Below are 19250 nucleotides of genomic sequence, written 5' to 3'. Positions count from 1 at the left end.
TTCAGGGCAGGGTGCTGGGTGGAGGCCGACTAGTAACAGGCTCTAAGGTTCAGGGCAGGGTGCTGGGTGGAGGCTGACTAGTAACAGTGACTAAGGTTCAGGGCAGGGTGCTGGGTGGAGGCCGACTAGTAACAGTGGCTAAGGTTCAGGGCAGGGTGCTGGGTGGACGCTAGTAACAGTGACTAAGGTTCAGGGCAGGGTACTGGGTGGAGGCTGGATAGTGAAAGTGACTAAGGTTCAGGGCAGGGTGCTGGGTAGAGGCTGGATAGTAACAGTGACTAAGGTTCAGGGCAGGGTACTGGGTGGATAGTGGTGACTGTTTAACAATCTGATGTAGGATCCCTATTTATCCTGATTACAAAACACTCTGATGTTAGAATCAGCTGAAGACTTAAAGTCTCTGGTGTTTTATATGTCTCTATCTCTCTCTCCTTCTTCATCCAGACACTGCCGTGTTATAACAGAGTACAGCCCTGTGGAATGTCCATATCATCATGGTACACCATTTTTACAAAGGTATGTGGACACCCCTTCAAATGAGTGGATTCGGCTATTTATCCACACTTGTTGCTGACAGATGCATAATTTCGAGCACACAGCCATGCAATCTCCACAGACAAACATAGAATGGCAGCACAATGGACTTACTGAAGAGCTCAATGACTTTCAAAGTGGCACTGTCATAGGATGCCACCTTTCCAACAAGTAAGTGTCCAATTTCTACCCTGCTAGAGCTTCCCCGGTCAACTGTAAGTGCTGTGAAAAAGTCTAGGAGCAACAAAGGCTCACCCGCGAAGTGGTAGGCCACACATACTCACAGAACGGGACCACCGAATACTGAACTACGTAGCGTGTAATAATCGTCTGTCCTCGGGTGCAACACGCCATACCGTGTTCCAAATTGCCTCTGAAAGCAACTTTAACTGTTCGTCGGGATGTTCATGAAATGGGTTTCCATGGCCGAGCAGCCGCACACAAGCCTAAGATCACCATGAGCAATGCCAAGCGTTGGCTGGAGTGGTGTAAAGCTCACCGCCATTGGACTCTGGAGCAGTGGGAAGGCGATCTCTGGAGTCATGAATTACGCTACACTATCTGGGAGTCCGATGGACGAATCTGGGTTTGGTGGATGCCAGGAGAATGCTACCTGCCCCAATGCATTGTGCCAACTTTAAAGTTTGGTTCAGGAGGAATAATGGTCTGGGGATGTTTTTCATGGTTCGGGTCCCTTTGTTCCAGTGAAGGGAAATCTTAACTCTACAGCATACAATTACATTCTAGACGGTTCTGTGCTTCTAAATTTGTGGCAACAGTTTGGGGAAGGGCCTTTCCTGTTTCAGCATGACAATGCCCCTGTGCACAAAGCAAGGTCCATAAGGAAATGGTTTGTCTTGAACGGTGTGGAAGAACTTGACTGGCCTGCACAGAGCCCTGCCCTCAACCCCATCGAACACCTTTGGGATGAATTGGAATGCCGACTGCGAGTCAGGCCTAATCACCCAACATCAGTGCCCGACCTCACTAATGCTCTTTTGGCTGAATGGAAGTAAGTCCACGCAACAATGTTTCAACATCTAGTGGAAAGCCTTCCCCGAAGAATGGAGGCTGTGTAATAGCAGCAAAACGGGGGACCAACTCCATATTTAATCCCCATGATTTTGGGATGAGATGTTGAACAAGCAGGTGTCCACATACTTTTGGTCATGTAGTGTATATATCCCCATTAGATATGGTCAGCTAGAGGTTCATGGTGGTGATGTGTCTCTTCTCATTCAACCACATCTGTTAAAGCATTAATCCATGAGTCCGTTATGACGCCCATAGACTACACGTCAGTGAATATCTTCTTGTTGATGCTGACGCTGTTCACCGTGTTGTTTTGTGTCACGGTTGTCGTCGTGGTAGCGGTGGTTGCTGTGGGAAAGTTCTGCTGCTGTTTGAAGGTGCTGCTGTTCATTCCTCTGTGTTCCTCTATCACCAGGTACTCACTCTTACTGAGCGACGAAGAGCTGCTCCTCTTCCTCACCTCCCCATCCTCCTCCGTCTCGGCCGCCAGCGGCTGACAGCTGCCCACGTGGAGGTACTGCGCTTGCTCCTCGCCCTCCGTCTCCCGGTGGTAGAAGTAGTTGAAGTTGGACACGATGACGGGGACGGGCAGGGCGATGGTCAGCACGCCAGCGATGGCGCAGAGAGAGCCCACGATCTTCCCGCCAATGGTTATCGGGTGCATGTCTCCATAGCCGACAGTAGTCATGGTGACCACGGCCCACCAGAAGGCATCAGGGATGGAGCTAAAGCTGGAGTCTGGGTCGTCGGCTTCGGCGAAGTAGACGGCACTGGAGAAGAGGATGACTCCGATGAAGAGGAAGAAGATGAGCAGACCCAGCTCCCGCATGCTGGCCTTCAGGGTCTGGCCCAGGATCTGGAGCCCCTACCATAGATAGACAGAGAGAGTTCAGACCTACCATAGATATACAGAGAGAGTTCAGACCTACCATAGATAGACAGAGAGAGTTCACACCTACCATAGATAGGCAGAGAGAGTTCAGACCTACTATAGATAGACATAGAGTTCAGACCTACCATAGATAGACAGAGAGAGTTCAGACCTACCATAGATAGACAGATTTCACTCTAATTAAATTAAATCAAATCAAATCAAATGTATTTATATAGCCCTTCTTACATCAGCTGATATCTCAAAGTGCTGTACAGAAACCCAGCCTAAAACCCCAAACAGCAAGCAATGCAGGTGTAGAAGCACGGTGGCTAGGATTTTTGTTTGTTTATTGTATTAGGGCAATTGGTTTGGTTTAACGCAGCTTCAGCTTGACAGTACACACACACACACAGACAGTGAGAGGGAAAGCGATGGCAACAGTGAACATTGAACACATCTTTGGAGGTTTGTGCTATATAGAGATGGTACTACATAGATACCTTGGAGTGTCTGGACAGCTTGAAGATCCTGAACACCCTGACCAGCCTGATGACCCTGAGGATGGCGAGGGACATGGCTTGCTGCCCGTTCCCCTGCTGCTCTGCCAGTTCCGTGCCCAGCGTAATGAAGTAGGGTATGATAGCAACGATATCTATAATGTTCATGATGTTCCTAGAGAAGGTGGCCTTGGAGGGACAGGCGAAGAACCGGACCAGCAGCTCGAAGGAGAACCAGATGATGCACAGCGTCTCCACCACGAAGAACGGGTCGGAGAACGGAGAGGAGAAGTACGGCTCGGTGCCGTTAATAACGGGAGCCAGAGGGACGGGCTCCTTGTGGTCCTCCCTGAACTCCGGTAACGTCTCCAGGCAGAAGATGACGATGGAGATGAGGATGACGAGCACGGATACGATGGCTATCCCCCGAGCCGGACCACTGCTCTCAGGGTACTCAAACAGCAACCACACCTTTAAGAGGAGATATACTGTATTAACCTCACCTTTAAGAGGAGATATACTGTATTAACCTCACCTTTAAGAGGAGATATACTGTATTAACCTCACCTTTAAGAGGAGATATACTGTATTAACCTCACCTTTAAGAGGAGATATACTGTATTAACCACACCTTTAAGATGAGAGGAGATATACTGTATTAACCTCACCTTTAAGATGAGAGGAGATATACTGTATTAACCTCACCTTTAAGATGAGAGGAGATATACTGTATTAACCTCACCTTTAAGAGGAGATACACTGTATTAACCTCACCTTTAAGAGGAGATATACTGTATTAACCTCACCTTTAAGAGGAGATATACTGTATTAACCACACCTTTAAGATGAGAGGAGATATACTGTATTAACCACACCTTTAAGAGGAGATATACTGTATTAACCACACCTTTAAGAGGAGATATACTGTATTAACCTCACCTTTAAGATGAGAGGAGATATACTGTATTAACCTCACCTTTAAGAGGAGATATACTGTATTAACCACACCTTTAAGAGGAGATACACTGTATTAACCTCACCTTTAAGATGAGAGGAGATATACTGTATTAACCTCACCTTTAAGAGGAGATATACTGTATTAACCACACCTTTAAGATGAGAGGAGATATACTGTATTAACCTCACCTTTAAGAGGAGATATACTGTATTAACCACACCTTTAAGAGGAGAGGAGATATACTGTATTAACCTCACCTTTAAGAGGAGATATACTGTATTAACCACACCTTTAAGACGAGATACGCTGTATTAACCACACCTTTAAGATGAGAGGAGATATACTGTATTAACCACACCTTTAAGAGGAGATATACTGTATTAACCACACCTTTAAGAGGAGATATACTGTATTAACCTCACCTTTAAGATGAGAGGAGATATACTGTATTAACCTCACCTTTAAGAGGAGATATACTGTATTAACCACACCTTTAAGAGGAGATACACTGTATTAACCTCACCTTTAAGATGAGAGGAGATATACTGTATTAACCTCACCTTTAAGAGGAGATATACTGTATTAACCACACCTTTAAGATGAGAGGAGATATACTGTATTAACCTCACCTTTAAGAGGAGATATACTGTATTAACCACACCTTTAAGAGGAGAGGAGATATACTGTATTAACCTCACCTTTAAGAGGAGATATACTGTATTAACCACACCTTTAAGACGAGATACGCTGTATTAACCACACCTTTAAGAGGAGAGGAGATATACTGTATTAACCACACCTTTAAGATGAGAGGAGATATACTGTATTAACCACACCTTTAAGAGGAGATACACTGTATTAACCTCACCTTTAAGAGGAGATATACTGTATTAACCTCACCTTTAAGAGGAGATATACTGTATTAACCACACCTTTAAGATGAGAGGAGATATACTGTATTAACCACACCTTTAAGAGGAGATACACTGTATTAACCACACCTTTAAGAGGAGATATACTGTATTAACCACACCTTTAAGAGGAGATATACTGTATTAACCACACCTTTAAGATGAGAGGAGATATACTGTATTAACCACACCTTTAAGAGGAGATATACTGTATTAACCTCACCTTTAAGAGGAGATACACTGTATTAACCACACCTTTAAGAGGAGATATACTGTATTAACCTCACCTTTAAGAGGAGATACACTGTATTAACCACACCTTTAAGAGGAGATATACTGTATTAACCACACCTTTAAGATGAGAGGAGATATACTGTATTAACCACACCTTTAAGAGGAGATATACTGTATTAACCTCACCTTTAAGAGGAGATACACTGTATTAACCACACCTTTAAGAGGAGATATACTGTATTAACCTCACCTTTAAGAGGAGATACACTGTATTAACCACACCTTTAAGAGGAGATATACTGTATTAACCTCACCTTTAAGAGGAGATACACTGTATTAACCACACCTTTAAGAGGAGATACACTGTATTAACCTCACCTTTTAAGACATATTCTGTATTAGATCACCCATGATGGACATTATTTTGTTTTCATCGGTATTTTAAATTCCTTGCTCAAGGGAGCATCAACATTTTACATTTACGTAATGTAGCAGACACCCTTCTCCAGAGAAACTGCATGCATTTTCACGTACTGGTCGCCAATCCGAACCACAACCTTGGCTCTACCAACTGAGACACTCAGGATAACCAGAAGAAGAAAGGGGAGCGCTAGAAGGTTCTCTTTGGTAAAGGTGTAATCATGTATCATTAAAAGAAAAATCAAGGATGCTGTTATTGTTACGGCATGTTCAATGGAACAAACATTTCTAAACTCATTTCTAAACTCTGATGTGTTTTGGCAGAGTTTGTCTGTGTTCAACCATACCTGCCTCTGCAGCTCATTGTCAGGCAGTGGTCTCTCCTCTTCTTTAATAAAACCCTCATCCTCTCTGAACTTCTCCATGGCCTCTTCTCCCAGCTCGTAGAAGCGGATCTCCTCAGAGAAGATGTCTATGGGCACGTTGACAGGTCTCCTGATACGCCCGCCTGACTGGTAGTAGTAGAGGATGGCGTCGAAGCTGGGCCGGTTCCTGTCGAAGAAATACTCGTTCCTCAGAGGGTCAAAGTACCTGGAGAAAGAGAGGGGGGTATAGAGAGAGGCCGATACATATGCAGTAATACTTAATTTACAGACAGACAAACACAGAGACAGACAGACAAATAGACATGCAGACAGACAGAGAGGCAGACAGGGAGACAGACAGGCAGACAGGGAGACAGACAGGCAGGCAGGCAGGCAGAGACAAACACAGTGACAGACAGACATACAGGCAGACAGAGATATAATTGATATATTGATAGTTAATTGATTAATTGTCAGCAGTAGGCATGACGTGTTAAGACAATAACAGGTAGAGAGTATGTCGTTCTGTACCTCATCCTGGTCTTAAGGTTAGAGTTACCATAAAGTACAATAAATAGTCAACAGTTAAAGTACCTCATAACAGGTCAATATCAGGGGATATCTTTATTTCAACTAGATCTCGCAGTCTCACGTCACAATTAGATGTTCATCCATGTTTCTCAAACATTACATTTCAAAGTTGTTCCAAATGTTGTACCAAACGAAGTGTTTAGGGTGAAGTTTAGATATTAACACCACATTTTTAAGGTTAGGGTTAAGGTTAGACATTTGTCTCAGAAATCTCAAGGTTAGACATTAACTCAGAGTGGTTAAAGTAAAGGATAAGGCTTAACAAAAATATCAAGAACACCTTTCTATGACTGAATTGGAACCAGAGGCAGATGCTTAAGCCCATCCCCAACTCCCTCAAGAAACCTACTTGAAGGTAACATCGCTCACTGCTGCCCCTAGTGGTCGAATTCCACTTCATCTCCTGACATCCTCAGGCGTGGACGGACATCAAATAGTGACTTGTATCACAGGTGACCTGGCTGATTTATCTATATATTTCCTGATATCTGATTTTATGTGATATAAGGAGTATTTGGTATTTTATGAGGATCCCCATTAGCTGTTGCAAAAGCAAAAGCAACAGCTACTCTTCCTGGGGTCCAAACAAAACATGAATCATGACATAATACAGAACATTAATAGACAAGAACAACTCAAGGACAGAACTACATAAAAAAAATTGGAGGCACACGTAGCCTACATATCAATACACACAAACTATCTGGTCCAATAGGGGAGAGGCGTTGTGCTGTGGGTCCAATAGGGGAGAGGCGTTGTGCTGTGGGTCCAATAGGGGAGAGGCGTTGTGCTGTGGGTCCAATAGGGGAGAGGCGTTGTGCTGTGGGTCCAATAGGGGAGAGGCGTTGTGCTGTGGGTCCAATAGGGGAGAGGCGTTGTGCTGTGGGTCCAATAGGGGAGAGGCGTTGTGCTGTGGGTCCAATAGGGGAGAGGCGTTGTGCTGTGGGTCCAATAGGGGAGAGGCGTTGTGCTGTGGGTCCAATAGGGGAGAGGCGTTGTGCTGTGGGTCCAATAGGGGAGAGGCGTTGTGCTGTGGGTCCAATAGGGGAGAGGCGTTGTGCTGTGGGTCCAATAGGGGAGAGGCGTTGTGCTGTGGGTCCAATAGGGGAGAGGCATTGTGCTGTGGGTCCAATAGGGGAGAGGCGTTGTGCTGTGGGTCCAATAGGGGAGAGGCGTTGTGCTGTGGGTCCAATAGGGGAGAGGCGTTGTGCTGTGGGTCCAATAGGGGAGAGGCGTTGTGCTGTGGGTCCAATAGGGGAGAGGCGTTGTGCTGTGGGTCCAATAAGGGAGAGGCGTTGTGCTGTGGGTCCAATAGGGGAGAGGCGTTGTGCTGTGGGTCCAATAGGGGAGAGGCGTTGTGCTGTGGGTCCAATAGGGGAGAGGCGTTGTGCTGTGGGTCCAAAAGGGGAGAGGCGTTGTGCTGTGGGTCCAATAGGGGAGAGGCGTTGTGCTGTGGGTCCAATAGGGGAGAGGCGTTGTGCTCTGGGTCCAATAGGGGAGAGGCGTTGTGCTCTGGGTCCAATAGGGGAGAGGCGTTGTGCAGTGGGTCCAATAGGGGAGAGGCGTTGTGCTGTGGGTCCAATAGGGGAGAGGCGTTGTGCTCTGGGTCCAATAGGGGAGAGGCGTTGTGCTGTGGGTCCAATAGGGGAGAGGCGTTGTGCTGTGGGTCCAATAGGGGAGAGGCGTTGTGCTGTGGGTCCAATAGGGGAGAGGCGTTGTGCTCTGGGTCCAATAGGGGAGAGGCGTTGTGCTGTGGGTCCAATAGGGGAGAGGCGTTGTGCTGTGGGTCCAATAGGGGAGAGGCGTTGTGCTGTGAGGTGTTGCTTTATCTGTTTTTTGAAACCAGGTTTGCTGTTTATTTGATCAATATGAGATGGAAGGAAGTTCCATGCGATAATGATGTCTGGTGGGATAAGTGTGTGTGTCAGAGCTGTGTGTAAGTTGACGATGCAAAACATTTGGGATTTTCAACACATGCATGTTTCCTACAAAAATAAGTGATGCAGTCAGTCTGAATGTGGTAGGAACATCACAACATTGGCATATACAGTTGAAGTCGGAAGTTTGCACACACCTTAGTCAAGTACATTTAAACTCAGTTTTTCACAATTCCTGACATTTAATCCTAGTAAAAATTCCCTGTATTAGGTCAGTTAGGATCACCACTTCATTTTAAGAATGTGAAATGTCAGAATTTTGACCCATTCCACCTGACAGAGCTGATGTAACTGAGTCAGGTTTGTAGGCCTCCTTGCTTGCACACGCTTTTTTAGTTCTGCCCACAAATGTTCTATAGGATTGAGGTCAGGGCTTTGTGATGGCCACTCCAATACCTTGACTTTGTTGTCCTTAGGCCATTTTGCCACAACTTTGGAAGTATGCTTGGGGTCATTGTCCATTTGGAAGACCCATTTGTGGCCAAGATTTAACTGATGTCTTGAGATGTTGCTTCATAGTCTATATACGATCCACATAATTTTCCTCATCATGGTACCATCTATTTTGTGAAGTGCACCAGTCCCTTCTGCAGCAAAGCACCCCCACAACATGATGCTGCCACCCCCGCACTTCACGGTTGGGGTGGTGTTCTTCGGCTTGCAAGTTTCCCCCTTTTTCCTCCAAACATAACGATGGTCATTATGGCAAAACAGTTCTATTTGTGTTTCATCAGACCAGAGGACATTTGTCCAAAAATACAATCTTTATCCCCATGTGTAGCTGCAAACCATAGTCTGGCTTGGTTATGGCAGTTTTGGAGCAGAGGCTTCTTCCTTGCTGAGCGGCCTTTCAGGTTATGTCGATGTAGGACTCGATTTACTGTGAATATAGATACTTTTGTACCAGTTTCCTCCAGCATCTTCACAAGGTCCTTTGCTGTTGTTCTGGGATTGATTTTTACTTTTCACACCAAAGTACGTTCATCTCTAGGAGACAAAACTCGTCTCCTTCCTGAGCGGTATGACAGCTGCGTGTTTACACTCGCGTACTATTGTTTGTACAGATTAAAGTGGCACCTTCAGGCGTTTGGAATTTGCTCCCAAGCGTGAATCAGTCTTGTGTAGGTCTACAGTTTTTTATCCTGAGGTCTAGCTGATTTCTTTAGATTTTCCCATGATGTCAAGCAAAGAGGCATTGGGTTTGAAGGTAGTTCTTGAAATACATCCACAGGTACACCTCCAATTGACTCAAATGATGACAATTAGCCTATCAGAAGCTTCTAAAGCCATGACATCATTTTCTGGAATTTTCCAAGCTGTTTAAAGGCACAGTCAACTTAGTGTATGTAAACTTCTGACCCACTGGAATTGTGATACAATGAATTATAAGTGAAATAATCTGCCTGTAAACAATTGTTGGAAAAATTACTTGTGTCATGCACAAAGTAGATGTCCTACCCGACTTGCCAAAACTATAGTTTGTTAACAAGACATTTGTGGAGCGGTTTATTTTATTTTTTATTTCACCTTTATTTAACCAGGTAGGCCAGTTGAGAACACCTTTATTTAACCAGGTAGGCCAGTTGAGAACACCTTTATTTAACCAGGTAGGCTAGTTGAGAACAAGTTCTCATTTACAATTGCGACCTGGCCAAGATAAAGCAAAGCAGTTCGACACATACAACGACACAGAGTTACACATGGAGTAAAACAAACATACAGTCAATAATACAGTATAAACAAGTCTATATACGATTGAGGCAAATGAGGTGAGAAGGGAGGTAAAGGCAAACAAGGCCATGGTGGCAAAGTAAATACAATATAGCAAGTAAAACACTGGAATGGTAGATTTGCAGTGGAAGAATGTGCAAAGTAGAGATAGAAATAATGGGGTGCAAAGGAGCTAAATAAATACAATAGGGGGAGAGGTAGTTGTTTGGGCTAAATTATATATGGGCTATGTACAGGTGCAGTAATCTGTGAGCTGCTCTGACAGCTGGTTCTTAAAGCTAGTGAGGGAGATAAGTGTTTCCAGTTTCAGAGATTTTTGTAGTTCGTTCCAGTCATTGGCAGCAGAGAACTGGAAGAATTGGTTTTGGGGGTGACCAGAGAGATATACCTGCTGGAGTGCGTGCTACAGGTGGGTGCTGTTATAATGGCCAGCGAGCTGAGATAAGGGGGGACTTTACCTTGCAGGGTCTTGCAGATGACCTGCAGCCAGTGGGTTTGGCGATGAGTATGAAGCGAGGGCCAGCCAACGAGAGCATACAGGTCGCAGTGGTGGGTAGTATATGGGGCTTTGGTGACAAAACAGATGGCATTGTGATAGACTGCATGCAGTTTATTGAGTGGAGTGTTGGAGGCTATTTTGTAAATGACATCGCCGAAGTCGAGGATCAGTAGGATGGTCAGTTTTACAAGGGTATGTTTGGCAACATGAGTGAAGGATGCTTTGTTGCGAAATAGGAAGCCAATTCTTGACTTAACTTTGGATTAGAGATGTTTGATGTGAGTCTGGAAGGAGAGTTTACAGTCTAACCAGACACCTAGGTATTTGTAGTTGTCCACATATTCTAAGTCAGAGCCGTCCAGAGGAGTGATGTTGGACGGGCGGGCAGGTGCAGGCAGCGATCGGTTGAAGGGCATGCATTTAGTTTTACTTGTATTTAAGAGCAATTGGAGGCCACGGAAGGAGAGTTGTATGGCATTGAAGCTCGTCTGGAAGGCTGTTAACACAGTATCCAAAAAAGGGGTGGGGTGGTAATAGTAAACAGAGGTTGAACAGGCTAGTAATAGGGGTGGCAACAATTTCGGCAGATAATTTTAGAAAGAAAGGGTCCAGATTGTCTAGCCCTGCTGATTTGTAGGGGTCCAGATTTTGCAGCTCTTTCGGAACATCAGCTGACTGGATTTGGGAGAAGGAGAAATGGAGAAGGCGTGGGAGAGTTGCTGTGGGGGGTGCAGTGCTGTTGACCGGGGTAGGGGTAGCCAGGTGGAAAGCGTGTCCAGCCGTAGAAAAATGCTTATTGAAATTCTCAATTGTATTGGATTTATCGGTGGTGACAGTCTTTCCTATCCTCAGTGCAGTGGGCAGCTGGGGGGAGGTGTTCTTATTCTCCATGGACTTTACAGTGTCCCAGAACTTTTTTGAGTTTGTGTTGCAGGAATGAAATTTCTGCTTGAAAAAGCTAGCCTTGGCTTTTCTAACTGCCTATGTATATTGGTTTCTAGCTTCCCTGAAAAGTTGCATATCAAGGAGGCTGTTCGATGCTAATGCAGAACGCCATAGGATGTTTTTGTGTTGGTTAAGGGCAGTCAGGTCTGGAGAGAACCAAGGGCTATATCTGTTCCTGGTTCTACATTTTCTTGAATGGGGCATGCTTATTTAAGATGGTAAGGAAGTCATTTAAAAAAAATAACCAGGCATCCTCTACTGACGGGATGAGATCAATATCCTACCAGGATACCCGGGCCAGGTCGATTAGAAAGGCCTGCTCGCTGAAGTGTTTCAGGGAGTGTTTGACAGTGATGAGTGGAGGTCGTTTGACCGCTGACCCATTACGGATGCAGGCAATGAGGCAGTGATCGCTGAGATTTTGGTTGAAAACAGCAGAGGTGTATTCATAGGGCAAGTTGATTAGGATGATATCTATGAGGGTGCCCATGTTTACGGCTTTGGGGTTGTACCTGGTAGGTTCATTGATAATTGTGTGAGATTGAGGGCATCGAGCTTAGATTGTAGGATGGCTAGGGTGTTACACATGTTCCAGTTTAGGTCGCCTAGCAGCACGAGCTCTGAAGATAGATGGGGGGCAATCAGTTCACATATGGTGTCCAGAGCACAGCTGGGGGAAGAGGGTGGTCTATAGCAGGCGGCAACGGTGAGAGACTTGTTTTTAGAGAGGTAGATTTTTAAAGTAGAAGTTCGGGGGTAGAGACCTGGATAGTAGACAGAACTCCTACTACCCCCTTTGGACACTCTATCTTGTCTGAAAATGTTGTAGTTAGGAATGGAGATTTCAGAATTTTTGGTAGTCTTCCTATGCCAGGATTCAGACACGGCTAGAATATCCGGGTTGGCAGAGTGTGCTAAAGCAGTGAATAAAACAAACTTAGGGAGGAGATTTTTTAATGTTAACATGCAGGAAACCAAGGCTATTACGGTTACAGAAGTCATCAAAAGAGAGCGCCTGGGGAATAGGAGTGGAGCTAGGCACTGCAGGGCCTGGATTCACCTCTACATCACCAGAGGAATAGGAGTAGGATAAGGGTACGGCTAAAAGCTATGATAATTGGTCTTCTAGAACGTCCGGAACATAGAGTAAAAGGAGTTTTCTGGGGGTGATAAAATAGCTTCAAGGTATAATGTACAGACAAAGGTATGGTAGGATGTGAATACAGTGGAGGTAAACCTAGGCATTGAGTGATGATGAGAGAGATATTGTCTCTAGAAACATAATTGAAACCAGGTGATGTCATCGCATGTGTGTGAGGTGGAACTGAAAGGTTGGATAAGGTATAATGAGCAGGGCTAGAGGTTCTACAGTGAAATAAGCCAACAAACATTAACCAGAACAGCAATGGACAAGACATATTGACATTAAGGAGAGGCATGCTTCGTCGAGTGATCATAAGGGTCCAGTGAGTAGTGACGTTGGTTGGGGCCTTGGCGATTCAGACAGCTAGCCGGGCCATCGGTAGCAAGCTAGCATAGGATGGAGGTTTGTTTTTAGCCACCTCGTGCGTTTCCGTCAGTAGATTTGTGGGGTTCCGTGTGGCAGAGGGGACCAATCCAATTGTCAAAATAGATATAGTTGTAGTGACCCATGAAAAATTGTCCGATAGAAGTATTCAGATAGCAGTCGTTAAGACAGCTAACGATTAGCGGGCCGCAGATGGGCGTTCATCGCGTCGGAGGAGCGAGCCGGATAACTCCCTCGGGCAGATAACGTTGGTAGTCCAGTTGTGAAGGCCCGGTGGAGCTCCGCATCGGCAGTAAAACGGATCCGGACAGGTGGTTGTAGCCCAGGAGTGGCTGATGGAACTCTTCAGCTGGCCAGCTCCGGAACAATTGATGTTTGCTCCGGGATCAACGTAAGCCAATAGTCACACGGATAGCAGCTAGCTAGCTGCGAGATCCAGGTGTAAATGTCCAGAGCTTGCGGTTGAAATCCGGGGATATGGAGAGAAAAATAGGTCTGGTATGTTCTGGTCTGAGTCACGTTGCACAAAACTGGCGATAGCTTTTCGAGCTAAAGGATAGCTGATGACCACAAACCTTGGTTAGCTCAATACTAACTTTAGCCAGTAAACTGGCTAGCTTCTGGCTAGCTTCTGGTTAGCTTCTAGCTAGCTTCTGGTTAGCTGGTGGTTAGCTTCTGGCTAGCTACTGGTTAGCTTCTGGCTAGCTGCTGGTTGGCTTCTGGCTAGCTTCTGGCTAGCTTCTGGCTAGCTTCTATTATGGATTTCAGATTTGAGGTAAATAATACTTTTTTCTTCTTCTTTTTTTTTGTTAAACTATTTAATGACTCCAACCTAAGTGTATGTAAACTTACGATCTCAACTGTATATGGCTGTATGATCTCTGTGGTTACTTGTATCTGGGTGAACTCTATATGCAAAAAGGTTAAATGGTCCTCTTAGGAATTCTGTCTTATTTACATTGGTCTCGTCCCATACACACGCCTCTAAATGCTGTGACACCCTGTGGACATTGGGCCTGGGAGTGTTTATGTTACTGTAAACTTAGTGTGGTTTAATTGGTCAATGGTGGTTCGTTTTGGGTTCAAAGGTTACACGTTCAGATGTTACAAATGGATTTGAATGTATTATCCTTGTATCCAGTACACGGAGGAAGGTTGTATCATCAATTCTCATTTCTTAGGCTTCTAGGCTTCGTAAGCGTCTCTTTGTTCATGCTTTGTCCTGTATATTAACCTTAGGATCTATACGCTTGGAATAATGCCTTGTAATGTCTGTTAATGCTTTGTAACTTAAGCTTCATGCCTTGTCTGTGAATCCATTAGTTTTACAATGTTAATTAAATATCTGCCTTTGATATAGACAATTCTCAGACTAATTCTCACTAAGGTCAACTCATCAAGTATATTTTAATTATCTTTAGATAAATAAGTCAATTTCTTCGTTTTATTATGAGTCACAAGTGAGGTGTTTATAATATCATATAAACTGTATGCACACACGTCAAATATTACTGTCCACTACAAGCGTATAGTAATCTACAGTGGAAGAAACAGTTTGTGTACCCTTTGGAGTTAACTGGATTTCTACATAAGTTGGTCATAAAATGTTATCTGATCTTCACAACAATAGACAAACACAGTGCGCTTAAACAAAGAACTAATATTATATTTTTCTTGTCGACATTGATAATTGACATCATAAACATTCACAGTGTAGGTTGGGAAAGGTATGTGAACCCCCTAGGCTAAGGACTTCTCCAAAAGCTAATTGGAGTCAGGAGTCATCTAACCTGGAGTCCAATCAATGAGATAAGATTGGAGATGTTGGTTAGAGCTGCCTTGCCCTATAAAAAACACTCACAACATTTGAGTTTGCTCTTCACAAGAAGCATTGCCTGATGTGAACCATGCCTCGAACAAAAGATCTCAGAAGTCTGGTTGACTTGCATAAAGCTGGAAAGGGTTACAAAAGTATCTCTAAAAGCCAAGACAAATTGTCTCGTAAAACACTAAACAAGAATGGTGTTCATGGGAGGACACCACGGTAGAATCCACTGCTGTCCAAAAAAAACATTGCTGCGTGTCTGAAGTTTGCAAAAGTGCACCTGGATGTTCCACATCGCTACTGACAAAATATTATGTGGACAGATGAAACCAAAGTTAAATTGTTTGGAAGGAACACACAACAATATGTGTGGAGAAAAAGAGGCACAGCAACATCAAAACCTCATCCCAGCTGTAAAGTATGGTGGAGGGAGCATCATGGTTTGGGGCTGCTTTGCTGCCTCAGGGCCTGGACAACTTGCTATCATCGACGGAAAAATCAATTCACAAGTGTATCAAGACATTTTGCAGGGGAATGTAAGGCTATCTCTCTGCCAACAGAAGTTGGGTGATGCAACAGGACAACGACCCAAAACACAGAAGTAAATCAACCACAGAATGGCTTCAACAGAAGAAAATACGCCTTCTGGAGTGGCCCAGTCAGTACTGACCTCAACCCGATTGAGATGCAGTGTCCTGACCTCAACCTGATTGAGATGCAGTGTCCTGACCTCAACCTGATTGAGATGCAGTGTCCTGACCTCAACCTGATTGAGATGCAGTGTCCTGACCTCAACCCGATTGAGATGCAGTGTCCTGACCTCAACCAGATTGTGATGCAGTGTCCTGACCTCAACCCCATTGAGATGCAGTGTCCTGACCTCAACCTGATTGAGATACTGTGGGATGACCTCAAGACACCCCATGAATATTGCTGAACTGAAACAGTTTTGTAAAGAGGAATGGTCCAAAATTCCTCCTGATCATTGTGCAGGTCTAATCCGCAATTACAGAAAACGTTTGGTTGAAGTTATTGCTGCCATAGTAGAGTCAACCATTTATTAAATACAAGGGTTCACATACTTTTTCCACCCTGCACTTTGAATGTTTACCTGGTGTGTTAAATAAATACATGAAACATCTCATTGTTTGTGTGTTATCAGTTTAAGAAGACTGTGTTTGTCTATTGTGAAGATCAGATAAAAGTTTATGACCAATTTATGCAGAAATCAAGTCATTTCCAAAAGGTTCACATACTTTTTCTTGCCACTGTGTGGAAGTACTAAAGTTATCTCATTCTCTTCTAGGAGTTAACATACAGTATAACCAATATTACTGAAGTACTATAGTCACCTCATTCTCTTCTAGGAGTTAACATACAGTATAACCAATATTACTGAAGTACTATAGTTACCTCATCCTCTTCTAGGAGTTAACATACAGTATAACCAATATTACTGAAGTACTATAGTTACCTCATTCTCTTCTTGGGGTCCCCCAGCAGGGTCTCAGGGAACTGGGAGAGGGTCTTCAGTTGAGTCTCGAAGCGCAGCCCAGAGATGTTGACGACTACGCGCTCACAGCACTCGTGATCCGGTTGATTCCGTTCGTACCGGTCCAGAGAGTGGTGACCTGGTAGAGTCACCAACTCCTCCAACATGTTGTCTCCGCCGCACGCCACCACCGTCATCACATCGATGTCTGTCTCTGTGTAGCCGTGGTTTACGAGGGTGTCGCGGTCTCGGAGGTCGGCGTGGTCCTGGTGGGTCTTGGTAATGGAAGACGGTGGGGATTGAAGGAGACTGAGGTGGTCGTCCATGTGCACGCCGAGATAGACAGACGGAGACACATGCAGGGGCACCAGCTGTTCCCCCTCCGCGAGCCCCTGTTAGCCTGCCACCACCGCGGCTTCCCCTCCTCCGTCTCCTCTCTCTCGCTCTCTCCCTGTCTGTCTGCTCTTCTCACTCCGTCTGTCTCTCTCCAATTGGTGTTCACTCCCACGACGCGAGGGCTGTGGTTTATAAACATGCGAGCACTACCCCTGTCCCTGGCAGGCAACCCCCTCTCTCTCTCTCTCTCTCTCCTCTCTTTCTCTCCTCTCTCTCCTATCAGAGCGTGGACAGACATAAACACTGAGTATCAGACGCGTCACAACCCGACTCTTTGGGTGTGCCCACAACATTAATTATGAATGAAACGACAAGCAGAACGGCACCTTTTGATCAAGGTGACCGAGGACATTATTGGGTAGATATAGGTTAACAGTGTTTAATCTGAAAATCATTAAAAACATTACCTTTGTGGGAGTCTATGGACAACGTTTGACAACACAGAGTAGCTGATTGTTTCCCTGGCACTGTTGTTTCCAAATGGTTAAGTTTGAGCCTTTGTCGCAAAAATGACATCCAAGTCTTACCGATATTAGCATGTTTCACAAATCATGTTTAGATCATCTACAAGTGACTTTGTTGAGCTTCACAATCAATTCCAAATACTTTCGGATTAAACTAAACTTATCCATAATAATAATAATACACAGGATTTAAAGCCAAAGAATTAATCTGGCATTAAAAAAAGGCAATTTAAATGGACAAATGTCCTCAACTACTCCATGGGTGGATATTTAGAATCCCATTCTGAATAAATTAAATGGGAAGATGTCCTCAACTCATCCATGGGTAGATGTCCTCAATGACTCCATGGGTGGATATTTAGAATCCCATTCTGAATAAATTAAATGGGAAGATGTCCTCAACTCATCCATGGGTAGATGTCCTCAATGACTTCATGGGTGGATATTTAGAATCCCATTCTGAATAAATTATATGGGCAGTTGTCCTCAACTACTCCATGGACAGTTGTCCTCAACTACTCCATGGGAAGGTGTCCTCAACTACTCCATAGGTAGATGTCCTCAATGACTTCATGGGTGGATATTTAGAATCCCATTCTGAATAAATTAAATGGGAAGATGTCCTCAACTCATCCATGGGTAGATGTCCTCAATGACTTCATGGGTGGATATTTAGAATCCCATTCTGAATAAATTATATGGGCAGTTGTCCTCAACTACTCCTTGGACAAATGTCCTCAACTACTCCATGGACAGTTGTCCTCAACTACTCCATGGACAGATGTCCTCAACTACTCCATGGGTGGATATTTTTTTGTCTGGGTTCCGTGGTTGCCATGATGTATCCTAATCAGAGAGCTGTGTAAAATGTTTACATATGTTGTTATTTGTAAGTGAGGGATTTTTGTGCTTTGTGTTTTGGCTGCTCCAGGGTTTGATCACTATATCCCGTGGACTCTCAGAGCTGCAGAATCCTGATGAAAAGTATATGTTTTGGCCTCATAACTAGCTGAATGTTCGGATTCAAATAATCTGTTTGGATGTATTACACAAAAGAATGCATGATTTGTTAAGACAGAGAAGAGGAAGTTCAGGCCCTGTTCAGAGCTGCTCCTGACCACTGTTCAAGGGCTACTCCTAACCACTGTTCAGGGACTGCTCCTGACCACTGTTCAAGGACTGCTCCTGACCACTGCCAAGATGTGGTGGCTTTTCAGCAACCATGGCATCACCCAGGTGGGTGCTACATTCCTGGCAATGGAGGACCAGTACCAGAGGAGAGGCTCCAATGGAGGACCAGTACCAGAGGAGAGGCTCCAATGGAGGACCAGGACCAGAGGAGAGGCTCCAATGGAGGACCAGTACCAGAGGAGAGGCTCCAATGGAGGACCAGTACCAGAGGAGAGGCTCCAATGGAGGACCAGGACCAGAGGAGAGGCTCCAATGGAGGACCAGTACCAGAGGAGAGGCTCCAATGGAGGACCAGTACCAGAGGAGAGGCTCCAATGGAGGACCAGTACCAGAGGAGAGGCTCCAATGTAGTGACTGACCAGAGGAGAGGCTCCAATGTAGTGACTGACCAGAGGAGAGGCTCCAATGGAGGACCAGTACCAGAGGAGAGGCTCCAATGTAGTGACTGACCATTCAGAGAAGAGGCTCTAATGTAGTGACTGACCAGAGAAGAGGCTCCAATGTAGTGACTGACCAGAGAAGAGGCTCCAATGTAGTGACTGACCATTCAGAGAAGAGGCTCTAATGTAGTGACTGACCAGAGAAGAGGCTCCAATGTAGTGACTGACCAGAGAAGAGGCTCTAATGTAGTGACTGACCAGAGAAGAGGCTCCAATGTAGTGACTGACCATTCAGAGAAGAGGCTCTAATGTTGTGACTGACCAGAGAAGAGGCCCTAATGTAGTGACTGACCAGAGGAGAGGCTCCAATGGAGGACCAGTACCAGAGGAGAGGCTCCAATGTAGTGACTGACCAGAGGAGAGGCTCCAATGGAGGACCAGTACCA

General features: G+C 44.9%; 1 protein-coding gene across 1 annotated transcript; it reads right to left on the bottom strand.

Annotated features, from left to right (window-relative positions):
• Nucleotides 1-1496: 1496 nt before the first annotated feature.
• On the bottom strand, nt 1497-16879 carry LOC109886346 (potassium voltage-gated channel subfamily A member 3). The gene is made up of 4 exons (XM_020478047.2): nt 16356-16879; nt 5808-6051; nt 2941-3408; nt 1497-2431 (listed from the first exon to the last, which is right to left on the bottom strand). Exons 1-4 carry the CDS (start codon nt 16697-16699, stop codon nt 1826-1828), a joined length of 1662 nt encoding a protein of 553 aa, XP_020333636.2. The 5' UTR covers nt 16700-16879; the 3' UTR covers nt 1497-1825.
• Between the last annotated feature and the right edge of the window lie 2371 nt (nt 16880-19250).

Source organism: Oncorhynchus kisutch, linkage group LG17, assembly GCF_002021735.2.
Source record: "Oncorhynchus kisutch isolate 150728-3 linkage group LG17, Okis_V2, whole genome shotgun sequence".
Classification (NCBI taxonomy): domain Eukaryota; kingdom Metazoa; phylum Chordata; class Actinopteri; order Salmoniformes; family Salmonidae; genus Oncorhynchus; species Oncorhynchus kisutch.
Note: the sequence above shows the minus strand (reverse complement) of the source record. Positions and strands in the feature narration are given on the sequence as shown.